Source organism: Somniosus microcephalus, chromosome 10 (genome assembly GCF_052327205.1).
Source record: "Somniosus microcephalus isolate GS21.2 chromosome 10, FLI_Smic_1.0, whole genome shotgun sequence".
NCBI lineage: Eukaryota > Metazoa > Chordata > Chondrichthyes > Squaliformes > Somniosidae > Somniosus > Somniosus microcephalus.
The window spans coordinates 212205692-212219295 of NC_140996.1; the positions used below are offsets into that span (position 1 = coordinate 212205692).

The 13604-nt window shown below is 44.0% G+C and overlaps 1 protein-coding gene across 7 annotated transcripts in view; it reads left to right on the plus strand.

The window, feature by feature from the left end:
- The window catches only part of nipa2 (NIPA magnesium transporter 2), a 51949-nt gene extending 45769 nt beyond the window's left edge, over positions 1-6180 (plus strand). For all 7 annotated transcript variants that reach the window (XM_085999569.1, XM_085999568.1, XM_085999567.1 and 4 more), the window contains one exon: positions 5101-6180. In XM_085999569.1, the coding sequence (XP_085855695.1) occupies positions 5101-5744 (644 nt within the window). In that variant the 3' untranslated portion in view covers positions 5745-6180. The remainder of the gene's footprint in view (positions 1-5100) is intronic.
- Positions 6181-13604: the final 7424 nt, after the last annotated feature.

Below are 13604 nucleotides of genomic sequence, written 5' to 3' on the forward strand. Positions count from 1 at the left end.
AGACACAAAGCCTTCAGGCTTGTTTTTTAACGCTCTTAGGCCTATTAGAATTATTATTTACTGTGGCCACGTTTGATTTAAACCGTTGATTTCTCTGACTGCCACTTTTGTTTTTCTCCTTCCTATCTTTTGCTTTTGTCTCTGTTTTCCTCTGTCTCCCTGCTCAGGTTCCCAACCCCCTGCCATTTTAGTTTAAACCCCCCCCCCCCCCCCCCCCCCCGGGCAGTGCTAGCAAACCTCCTCGCAAGGATATTTGTCCCGCTCTGGTTCAGGTGCAACCCGTCCGACTTGTACAAGTCCCACCTTCCCCCCCCAGAAGCAGGCCCAGTTATCCAGGAAACTAAAGCCTTCCCTCCTGCACCAACTCTTTAGCCACGCATTCATCTGTTCTATCCTCCGATTCCTACACTCACTAGCACGTGGCACCGGGAGTAATCTAGAGATTACAACCTTCGAGGTCCTATTCTTTAATCTGCTACCTAGCTCCCTAAATTCTTGCTGCAGGACCTCATCCCTCTTCCTACCTATGACGTTGGTCCCAATGTGAACCACAACCTCTGCCTGTTTACCCTCCCCCTTTAGAATGCCCTGCAGCCGTTCAGTGACATCCTTGACCCTGGCACCAGGGAGGCTACAAACCATCCTGGAGTCACGTCTACGGCCACAGAAACGCCTATCTGTTCCTCTTACGATAGAATCCCCTACCACTATTGCTCCCCCACTCTTTTTCCTCCCTTCCTGAGTAGCAGAAGCACCCCTGGTGCCAGGAAGTTGGCTGCTGCTGCCTTCCTCTGGTAAGTCATCCCCCTCAACAGTATCCAAAGTGGTATACCTGTTTGAAAGGGGGATGGTCACAGGGGTCCCCTGCACTACCTGCCTGTCTCTACTGCTCTGCCTGATAGTCACCCATTTCCCTTCTGCCTGTGCAGCCCTACCCTGCGGCATGGCCAACTCATCAAACGTGTAATTCACGACCCTCTCAGCATCATGAATGCTCCAAAGCCCATCCATCCGCAACTCCAGCGCCTCCATGTGGTCTGCTAGTAGCTGCAGCTGGATGCATTTCTGGCACACGTGGTTGTCGGGGACACTGGCAGCATCCCTGAATTCCCACAAAGAGCAAGAGGAGCATAACACGGGGCTGGGCTCTCCTGGCATGACTTACCCTTTTAATTAATTTAAATTAATTCAATACCACCTGTTAAAGATATACTCTCGGGCGCTTGTATGGTTTACCAACTGTCCCTGCTACACCAGAAAGACCTTAGCAACTATAAACCACAGAGTTAAAGTTTAACAACTAGAGAAATACTCACCAACCACAGAGTTAAAGTTTAACAACTAGAGAAATACTCGCCAACCAATCACTTACCTGCTCCCTGGTGACGTCACACTCTGATTACTTTTTACCTCTCTCCCCACTGCCGAGTTGGCAAGCCTCGCTGCTGCCGCCGTTTTTTATGCTCAGCCTCGGTCGCTGTGCTCCCCCAGGTACAGGTCCGACCGCTGTGGTCGGGCCTCGCTGCTGCCGCCGCTTTTAAGCCTCACCTCCGGTTGCTGTTCTCCCCCAGGTCCTGCCATGCTTCTGCCCAATCACCCAACCTGTCCAAATCATCCTGGAGCTGCCATGACCGCAGCATGAACAACAACAACTTGTATTTATATAGCACCTTTAACATAGTAAAATATCCCAAGGCGTTTCACAGGAGTGTTATCAAACAAAATTTGTCAGCAAGCCACCGAAGGAGATATTGGGACAGGTGACCAAAAGCTGGATCAGAGGTAGGGTTTAAGGAGCGTCTTGAAGGAGCAGAGAGGTTTAGGGAGGGAATTCCAGAGCTTCGGGCTGAGGCAGCTTAAGGCACGGCTGCCAGTGGAGGAGCGAAGGAAATCGGGGATGCACAAGAGGCCAGAATTGGAGGAATGCAGAGTTCTCAGAAGGTTCTAGGGCTGGAGGAGGTTAGGGATAGTGGGGCAAAGCCATTGAGGAATTGGAACGTAAGGATGAGAATTTTAAAATTGAGGCATTGCTAGATCCAGTGTAGGTCGGCGAGCACAGGTGATGGGTAAACGGGACTTGATGCGAGTTAGGATACAGGCAGCAGAGTTTTGGATGAGCCTAGCCCACCAAGCCAAGGTTCCCCCCTGCCCTAGCCCTGAATGCACCTTTCTCCTATTTCTCCTCCGAGCTCAACGTGTCCATGCGACCCACCTCCTGCTCTTGCAACCCTATTCCCACTCTACTGCTGATCACCCAACTTCTCTTCGTGGCCCCTGTGCTAGCTGATCTTGTGAACTTTCTTCTGCTACTGTTCCTCCTCGGTTTCAAATCTGCCATCACCCCCATCTTCCAAAAAAAAAAAACACCCTCGACCCCAATGTCCTTGCAAACTACCTCCCCATCTCCAACCTCCCTTTCCATTCCAAAGTCTTTGAATGTATTGTCGCCTCCCAAATCCGTACCCATCTCTCCTGCAACTCCATGTTTGAACCTATCCAATTAGATTTCCAACCCTGAAACTGCACTTTTTAAAAGTCGCAAATTACATCCTCTGTGACCGTGGTGCACTATCCCTCCTCATCCATCTTGGCCTGTCTGCAGCCTTTGACATGGTTGACCACATCATCCTCCTTCAATGCCTCTCTTCCATTGTCCAGCTGGGTGGGACTGCACTCGCCTGGTTCCATTCTTCTCTATCCAGTCGTAGCCAGAGAATCACCTGCAATGGCTTCTCTTCCCACTCCAACATCGTTGCCTCTGGTGTCCCCCAAGGATCTATCCTTGGACCCTCCTATTTCTCACCGACATGCTGCCCCTCGGCAACAGCATCCGAAAACATGACGTCAGATTCCACCTAACTCTACCTCATCACCACCTCTCTCGACCCCTCCACTGAATCTGATTTGTCACGCTGCTTGTCCGACATCCAGTATTGGATAAAGAAATTTCCTCCAATTAAATACTGAAAACACTGTCTTCTGTCCCTGCCACAGACTCCATTCCCTAGCCACCAATTCCATCTCTGCCTGGCAGCTCGCTGAGGCTGAACCAGACTGTTTGCAATCTTTTGTATGTGTGTGTGTATATGTCTGTCTGCTATACACTCAAGTGATAGAGCGTACCTTTTGGTCAGACAAAAATTGTTCGGACAGTATGCAAAAAACGTTCACATCCGCTCATTAGCGGTTGACCAATCCTACCGCTCATTAGCGTTGAGTGACGTGATTGTTGACCAATCCTACAGTTCAGTGACCTGATGGTTCACCAATCGGTGCGTCACGGGGGGCGTTTCATTCTATGTGGGCGGGCCTAATCCTGCAGCCTCCCGAAACTTTGCCGCCATTTTAAAAATCCCGACAGCACCAGCACAACATACCCCCACATTGCGGCTCCTGCACAGTATCCTGCTCCCGGCCCGCTGGAGCGGCAGGTGAGTTGGGCTCACTCGGGCCGGGCCTGACAACCACTCTGCCCGAGACACAGCGGGCAGGGGAGCGGCAACGGCCGGCCGTTAACAGCGCGGCCCGCGGCCGGCTGCACCGGGAGCTCAACTGGGGTCAGTCTCAGCCCGAGAGCCCGGCCAGGCTCAATTTTTCCAAGCCCTTCCCCAGAGAGCGAGAGAGAGTCAGAGTGGCACAGAGCGCACGGCCATAAACCGCGCGGCCCAAAAAAGCCCTGGCAACGCCGGGCCCCCCAGCTAGTAAAGCATATTTTGCTATTGCATTTTTGAATTATGAATAGGGGTTAAGTTGGCCGATATGCAAAACCTTCATTCATCATCACTTCACATCCTGCACACACCCTAGTGGTTTGATGGGGTCTGAAGAAACATTTTGACCATCTGTAGGAAAATGCTGTCATGACATTACAGATGGGTGGTGCTTCAAATGGTCTTCAACTTTCACCACCTATAAAGCCCAGGAATGTGCCATTCTCCCAGCTTTATTTTTCTCAGCTTTTCCTCCTCTGTGGAAATTGAATCCATCAAAGCAGATTTGTTTTGACAGTGAGCAGATTGGTTGTTGAAATCATCGCCACCAATGATCTATTTATTCCAGAATCCTTCAGGTGAGATTTCAGTGTCTTGTCATAATAGAGCCCAATGACGAGAGCTTTTTGCATCTGAAAATTGGATTATTTTACAATCTGCCAATTTTGCTGAATGACTTTCTTATCCTTTTGAGTTTTAACGGGAAGTGTCATTATATTAAGATCTTGTCTTTAGAGGCATTTTCAGAAAGATTGGAAAACCCTGCAATAAAGAATTGTGCTGAAGAGGATTAACTTTAAAGTGGCAGAAAATGGTTTATTTTGTGACTGAAATGCCCAATAGTAGAGTATGCTGTGGCAGGCATGGAAGGACTCTGTCTTATGCCTCTCAATTAAGTACTTTTTTGAAGTGTAGTCACTGTTGTAATGTAGGAAAAATGTCAGCCAATTTGCACACATCAAGATCCCACAAACAGTAATGAGATGATGACCAGATCTTGGGCTCTTTTACGTCCACCAGAGAAAGCAGATGGGGCCTCGGTTTAATGCCTCATCTGAAAGATGGCACCTCCAATAGTGCAGCCATGTTACAGATCTCAGCATGCGATCAGACCAAGGCACTGAGTGGAGGCAGTGAGCTTCTGCACTTTGCTAATGGAAGAACTGAAGGGCGAGTCACTCAGAGCCACCCTTGCTCTAGCCCTGGTGGCTAGTTAGAGAGAAGGTTGCAAGGCGATAATTGCCTTATAGGGTAAAGGCATTGTTTGGTGTTATTAAACTGTACGGACCAAAAGATGCTTGGTTTGATTCTCAATTTGTGCTGAGTGAGAGGATCTTGGCTGTGGCAGCAGCTGGGCTTCTAGAATTGGCTTCAGCACCCGAAGTGATAAATCGGTCAGAAATCTCAGTCCTGTTTCCTATACAGTGCCCCATATGGCGGACTGCCAGTGACTGGAACCAAAATCCACCCAGACTCGGCATCTTCTGGGAGGATGGGGTGAGGATAAAGAGCAGGCTGGCTGTCCACCTACTCTCGCTGCTGAAGAATTGTGCATGTTAATGCTAGAGAGAAACAAAATTACATTCGCTCGTGTTTTTTTCTCTTTCAGGTTTTGTGCTGTTCGCAACTTTTGTCATCATTGTTTCCCTGATTCTTATTTTTGTTGTCGGACCCCGTCATGGGCAGACGAATATCCTGGTTTATATAACCATCTGTTCTGTAATCGGCGCCCTCTCTGTCTCCTGTGTGAAAGGCCTTGGTATTGCTATTAAGGAACTGTTTGCAGGGAAGCCTGTGCTTACTCACTCTCTGTCATGGATGCTTCTACTGAGCCTTATAGCTTGTGTAAGCACCCAAATAAACTACTTGAACAAGGCCCTGGATATTTTCAACACCTCCTTAGTGACTCCCATTTATTATGTGTTCTTCACCACATCTGTTTTGACCTGTTCCGCTATTCTTTTTAAAGAATGGTATCATATGGACAATGATGACATCATTGGCACATTGAGTGGCTTCCTCACCATCATAGTGGGCATCTTTCTGTTGCATGCCTTTAAAGATATCAATTTAACGCTGGCAACTTTGCCTGTGTTCATGAGAAAGGAGGAGAAGGGATTTACTGCCAATGGGAGCGTACATTACGAGCGGTTAGACCACAGTGTGGAAAGTGAAGGCTGCACTGACAGTTCAGAAATGCACAGCTCTGAGATGGTTTCCTCCAGAAGAAATGGAAATATGATCGCCATGTGAGAGTCGGATCACAATGTCTTAAGGAGTAAAGGAAAAGCACTGCCCTGTGTATAGTAACTCTGCTGTCTTTAGTCACCAGAATTGAGCTGCTTGTAAAGGTTATCTGTCGGTGACTTCACTTATTGTAAAGGAGCGTCTCTAAGGACAATCATTTTTCCTCCAGTGTGATCGGGATGGACCCAAGGGTGGTTATAAACACTTTTATTTGCCTTATTTTTCATGGCTCATCTGGTTTTTTTTTTAACATCTTTTAAATGATGCATCCTGGTTTACATGGTTTAAATAACTACTGGGGGGGGGGGGGGGGGGAAATCACCATGTAACAATGTACATATGCTGACTCATTATTTTAAATATTTTTTTGAAAACAATATTGTACTTTATGCACTGAGGGTTTTAATTTTAAATGTTTGAAATAAAATTCTTTTGGATTCACTTTTTCTTAGTATATCTGCAATATATTAGCAAGATAGAGGAAATAAACTTCAATATTCAGGTAATGAGTGTCACGGATGGAAATGATGCACAAGAACAGTTGCCATGGTTTTGTTTATAAAAAAAAAAAAAAAAAAATCCTAAACAGAATTTGGTTTTGTTCAATCCAAGCTTCGCTGAAGTTAAACTAAAATCAGTCTAGCAAACAAATATAAATTGGTTCAGATAATGCAACTGTGCTACGACAGTTAGTAAAGGAAAAAAATAAATGTGGCCGGAAGGGCACAATATGTCACTTTATCCTGGCGTTCTGATAGTCATTTCAATATGGTGCCTTTCTTATACTGTCCTTTTGTATCCTTTCTGATTGTGTCCTTCAATTTACTCTCCAGGCCTTCTTGTCAAGTTGTAGAAGTAATGTATTGTCCTTCCTAGTATTCACTGACCTACCCAGTTGAAGGAACTGCCTTGTCTGATCTGAGTTTGTTGAAGTCAGGCCAACTGTGGAGGTGGTATAATTGACTTCAGCATGCCCCAGCCCAGGGAGGAGGTGCGGGTAGGCAGATTTAGTGAATGCTGGACAGTGTGCAGATAAGGGTGTTGGGTTACGATGGGAATAGAGCTCAACGGTGATAGATTACACCATTTAATAATCTGTTATTTTGTACAAAGAATCATAGAATTTTACAGTCCAGAAGGAGGCCATTCAGCACATCATGGCTGTGTTGGCACTCCGGAAAAGCTATCCACATAGTTCCAGTCCTCTACCATGTCTCCATATCCATTTTAGATTTTTCTTTTTCAAATGTTTAACCTTTTAAAAGCGATTTATGGATTCTGCTTCTTGTACTGTTTCTTTTAAGGCTTTCCATGCCCTAATGACCTCCTGCATATGAAAATTTCTCAAACTTTCCCTTTGTTCTTTTGGTGATCCTCTGTACTCACCATTCAGTAGAAATGGTTTTTTCCCCTCCTATTTAGCTTGTCAAAACCCCTCATCATTTTGAACACCTCAATCACAATTCCTATTAACCTTCTGTTCTAATAAAAAGAGCCCAATTTCTCTAGTCTCTCCATTATCTCTGCTATCGTAGGAACAGGAGTAGGCCATCCAATGAGATCATGGCTGATCTGCGACCTAACTCCATATCTGAGGGATCAGTGCTGGGGCCTCAACTATTTTCAATCTATATTAATGACTTGGATGAAGGGACCATGTGTACAGTAGCCAAATTTGCAGACGATACAAAGATAGGTGGGAAAGCAAGTTGAGGAGGACATGGAGTCTGCAAAGGGATATAGATAGGTTAAGTAAGTGGGCAAAAATTTGACCGATGGAGTATAAACAGAAAAGAAAAATATTTTAAATGGAGAAAAACTACAGAATGTGACAGTACAGAGGGATTTGGGTGTCCTTGTACATGAAACAAAAAGTTAACACAGGTGCAGCAAGTAATTAGAAAGGCAAATGGAATGTTGGCCTTTATTTCAAGGGGCTAGAGTATAAATAAAAGTAGGGAAGTCTTGCTACAACTATACAAGGCACTGGTGAGACCACACCTGGAGTACTGCGTACAGTTTTGGTCCCCTTGAGGGATATACTTGCATTGGAGGCAGTTCAGAGAAGGTTCACTAGGTTGATTCCTGGGATGGAAGGGTTGTCTTATGAGGAAAGGTTGGGCTGAAACTCATTGGAGTTTAGAAGAATGAGGTGTGATTTTATAGAAACATAAGATTCTGAGGGGGTTGGACAGGGTAGACGCCGAGAGGATGTTTCTTCTCGGGGAATCTAGAACAAGGGGACATAGTCTCATAAGGGGGTCATCCAGTTAAGACTGAGATGAGGAGGAATTTCTACTCGGGGTTGTGAATCTTTGGAATTCTTTACCCCAGAGAGCTGTGGAAGCTGAGTCGTCATTGAATATATTCAAGGCTGAGAGATTTTTGAGCTATAGGGGAGTCGAGGGTTATGGGGAGCAGGCAGGAAAGTGGAGTTGAGGCCAAAATTAGATCAGCCATGATCTCATTAAATGGCAGAGCAGGCTTAAGGGGCCTGCTTCTCCTATTTATGTTCTTATATACCCGCCTTTGGCCCATATCCCTTTATACCTTTGGTTAACAGAAAGCTATCAATCTCCGATTTAAAATTTTCAATTGATCGAGCATCAATTGCTGTTTGTGGACGAGCGTTCCAAACTTCTACCACCTTGTGTGTAAATTTGTTTCCTAATTTCACTCCTGAAAGGTCTGGCTCTAATTTTTAGATTATGCCCCCTAGTCCTGGAATCACCAACCAGTGGAAATAGTTTCTCTCTACCCTATCTGTTCCCCTTAGTATCACTTATTAAATCTCTATCAATGACTTTGATGCCCTCCCTTAATATGGGCCCCTAAAATTGGATAAAATGTGTTTTAATTGCAGCTAGACTGATGTCTTGTATTGATTTAGCATTCTCTTTGCTTTTGTACTCATGTCCCTACAGCTTTATCAACTTCTCCCATCTTTAAAGACTTGTCTTTCTACTCTTGAATTCATTTTAAAGTTTTACCATTTACTGCTTATTTCTCTCCTTGAAGATTGACCACTTTGGTAAGGCACTGAAGGGCTGCTGCAGCCCACGGGAACTATAACCTCACATGGTCACTGGTGCTGAAATTCTATACAGGTTTGACCAGTCTCCTGATATAACTGGCAGGAGATTGGTAGAACTCCCAGAGAAATGGCTGTTTCTGCTGATTCTGTGGAACGCTCGCTGGAATTATGGTGGGGGAATCGATGAAAGCCCTGTGAAATTTCAGTCCTGTTGTCTTCAGGAGAGGGTAGGAGCTACCAGGCCTGACCTTCACTAGTCAAGTCTGTTAATAGAACATGTGGACGAAGGAATGGCCTTTGAACTCGCTCTTCATAGACTATTCCGTCATAAAATTGCAACACCCAGCTCAGAACAAAATGGAGGTTAACCTCACTGCATAGATAGAATGACATAAGAGCAGGAGTCCATTTGGCCCCTCGATAAGATCATGGCTGATTTTTCTACCTCAGCTCCACTTCCCTGCACTATCCCCATATCCCTTGATTCCCTTAATATCCAAAAATCTATCGATCTCTGTCTTGAAAATTCCCAACGACTGGACCTCCACAGCCTTCTGGGGTAGAGAATTCCAAAGATTCACCACCCTCTGAGTGAAGAAATTTCTCCTCATCTCAGTCCTAAATGGCCAACCCCTTATTTTGAGACTGTGCCCCCTGGTTCTAGACTCCCCAGTCAGGGGCAACATCCTCCCCGCATTTACCCTGTCAAGCCCTGTAAGAATTTTGTATGTTTCAATGAGATCATCTTTCATTCTTCTAAACTTTAGGGAATATAGGCCTAGTCTACTCAATCTCTCCTCATAGGACAATCCCCTCATCCCAGGAATCAGTCTGGTGAACCTTTGTTGCACTCCCTCTATGGCAAGTATATCCTTCCTTAGGTAAGGAGACCAAAACTATAGCCAATACTCCAGGTGTGGTCTCACCCAGGCCCTATATAATTGTAGAAAGACATCTTTACTCTTATACTCAAATCCTCTTGTAATAAAGGCCAACATTCCATTTGCTTTCCTAATTGCTTGCTGTACCTGCATGTTAACTTTCAGTGACTCGTGTACAAGGACCCAGGTCCCTCTGAACACCAACATTTCCCAATCTCACCATTTTAAAAAAACTCTGCTTTTCTATTATTCTTACCAAAGTGGATAACTTCACATTTCTCCACATTATATTCCATTTGCCATGTTCTTGCCCACTCACTGAGCCTGTCTATATCCCCTTGAAGCCTCTGCATCCTCCTCACAACTTACATTCCCACCCAGCTTTGTATCATCAGTAAACTTGGATACATTACATTTGGTCCCCTCATCCAAATCATTGATGTAGATTATGAATAGCTGAGGCCCGAGCACTGATCGTTGCAGTACCCCACTAGTTACAGCCTGCCAACCCGAAAATGACCCGTTTATTCCTACTCTCTGCTGTCAACCAATTTGCGATCCATGCTAGTACATTACCCATGAGCCCTAATTTTGATTAACAACCTCGTGTGACACCTTATCAAATGCCTTCTGAAAATCCAAATACACCCCATCCACTGGTTCCCCCTTATCTATTCTGCTAGTTACAACCTCAAAAAGATTCATCAAACATGATTTCCCTTGCATAAATCTGTGTTGATGCTGCCCAATCCTATTATTTTCTAAGTGCCCTGTTATATCCTTAATAATAGATTCTAGCATTTTCCCTACTACTGAAGTCAGGCTAACTGGTCTGTAGTTCCCTGTTTTCTTCCCCCCTCCTTTCTTAAATAGTGGGGTTATTTGCTACCTTCAATCTAGGGGAACCGTTCTAGAATCAATGGAATTTTGGAAGATGACAACCAAATGCATCTATAACTACCTCTTTCAAAACCCTAGGATGTATGCCATCCGGTCCAGGAGATTTATTGGCTTTCAGTCCCATTAATTTCTCCAGTACTTTTTTTTTACAATACTAATTTCTTTCAGTTCCTCATTCTCGCTAGACCCTTGGTTCTCCACTATTTATGGGAGGTTTTGTGTGTCTTCCGAAGACAGACACAAAGTAATTGTTTAATTTCTCTGCCACTTCCTTTATTCCCAATTATAATTTCTCCCATCTCAGCCTGTAAAGGACCCAAATTTACTTTTGCTAATCTTTTCCTTTTTACATGCCTGTAGAAACGTTTACAATCTGTTTTTATGTCTCTTGCTAGTTTACTCTCTCATTCTATTTCTTGGTCTTCCTTTGCTGAATTCCAAAATCCTCCCAATCCTTAGGCTTACTACTCTTCTTGGCAACATTACAAGCCTCTTCCTTTGATCTAATACCATCTTTAACTTATTGTTAGCCACGGTTGGACCACTTTTCCTGTGGGGGTTTTTGTACCTTAAAGGAATGTATATTTGTTGTAAATTATGTATTAATTCTTTAAATGCTAACCATTGCTTGTCTACCGTCATACCTTTTAATGTAGTTTCCCAATCTACCTTAGCCAACTCGCCCTACATAATTTGCTTTGTTTAGATTTAAGACCCTAGTTTCGGATTTAACTAAATCACTTTCAAACTCAATATAAAATTTTATGATATTATGGTTAATAAAGGCCCTTTTACTACAAGGTTATTAATTAACCCTTTCTCATTGCACAATACTAGATCTAAACTAGGCTGTTCCCTAGTTGGTTCCTCAACATACTGATCTAGAAAACTCTCTTACATACAATCCAAGAATTCATCTTCCACACTATTACTGCAAATTTGGTTCGCCCAGTCTATATGTAGATTAAAGTCCCCCATGATTACTGTATTCCCCTTGTTACATGTGCCTCTAATTTCCTGATTTGTACTCTTCCCTACATTACAACTACTGTTTGGGGGCCTATAAACAACTCCCATCAATGTTTTCTGCCCCTTGATGTTTCTTTGCTCCACCCAAACTGATTCTACTACTTGATTTTCAGAGCCAAGATCCTTTCTCTCTCCTGTCTTTATCCCATCCCTTATCAGGGCTACCCCGCCTCCTTTTCCATTTTGTCTATCTCTTCTAAAAGTTAAGTATCCTGGAATATTTAGTTCCCAACCTTGGCCACATTGCAACCACTTCCCCGTGATGGCTATTAGATCAACCCTATTAATTTCTATCTGCGCTATTAATTCATCTATTTTGTTGCTAATGCTTCGCACATTCAGATATAGTGCCTTTAGCTTTGACTTATTTCTATTTTTCCCTGATGTCACCTTAGTCACTGATGCCTTATTACCTTTATTACTCACTCTGCTTATTTTTACCCAAAACTCTGCTCTGGAGCCTTGACATTTCTCTCGCTGCTTTTAAATTTACTCTTTCCTGAATCCACCACCCCCTTCATTAGTTTAAAGCCCTGTCTACTGCCCTAGTTATTCGGTTCTCCGAGGGCACTGGTCGCAGCCCGGATTAAATGGAGCCTGTCCCAACAGAACAGCTCCCTCTTTCCCCAGTACTTGTGTCAGTGCCCCATGAAGTGAAACCCCTTCCTCCCACACCACTCTTTGAGCCACGCATTTAAACCTCTAATCTGTTTGTCCCTATGCCAATTTGCATGTGGCTCAGGTAACAATCCATAGATTAATATCTTTGAGGTTCTGCTTTTTAATTTGCATCCAACCTCCTCTAAACTCCCTCAGCAGAACCTCATTGCCTGACATTAAATCATGGATGAGCCAGAATGACCTCCCATTAAATATGGGGAAACTCAAAGCCAAAGCCCCAAGCACAACTCCATTTTCTTCTTTCCTTGTTTAGGCTGAACCAGGACCCTACGTTCTGCTCAACCCCAGAGCTGAGCATCAAACCACTGATCTTATCTAATGCCAAGATCACTTATTTTCACCTTCACATTCACTGTACTCAAACCCTTTACCTACACCTTTATCACCTCTGGACGATTTCTCCAACATCCTGACCTCTACCATCTCCAAAATACCACTGCCTGCATCCTGTCCTGCATGAAGAGCTGCTGGTCTATTGCCCGTCCTTGCTGATCTAAGCCACTTCCGTAATCCATTGCATCAAATGTAAAATCCTTGTCCTTGTCTACACATCCCTCCATGACGTTCCTTCCCATCCTCTGACTCTAGCCTCCTACGTATTTCTCCCCATTGCTCCACTATTGGCCTTGATCAGTCTCAGCCCTAAACTGAGCCATCTCTAAAATGCATTACAAGACAACTGCCTTGCATGCATTACTGGATAGAAAAGTAACATTTAAAACCTGGGCACTCATTATTATTGTTTTGGTACAAGGGGATTGGGGAGATTATGGTACAGTATATTTTTTGAACTTTCAGACAAGTCAGATGGACCATTGTGGTCTTTACTAGTTCTATGGTTCAGTGGGGGAAAAAAGTTAATTCCTCCTTCCAAAAATGACAAAAGGGCATGCAGGTTATCCACATCATCTCTGGAATATTCTAATTCTGCCTTATTAGCATCCATTTGCAGTTTGAACAAATGTATGGGAAATATTTTAAGTCTTTATGGCCTTGTCCCTCCTAATCGCTCTAATCTCTTCTATTATGTCCGTGTGTAATTGAGACACGGACTGCAGGAGTAGGTTACAACAGGTGTTTACTGAGTGGAGACAAAACTGGAACTACTATGCAAATGTTACTACACAGGCTTATATACAGGGGTGGTCACTACTGCTGCTGCATTATACAGGGGCTGCAGAATATAGTTCCTTCTGCAAAGTACATACACTACAATTCCTCCCCTTTTAGCTAAACAGTACATAACATTCGATTAATAATTAAATAACATATTTACAATTACAGTTGCTAGATACATTAGCTGAAGTTAAGCAGTTATAAGTTCAGTCTTTGAGGAGGCTT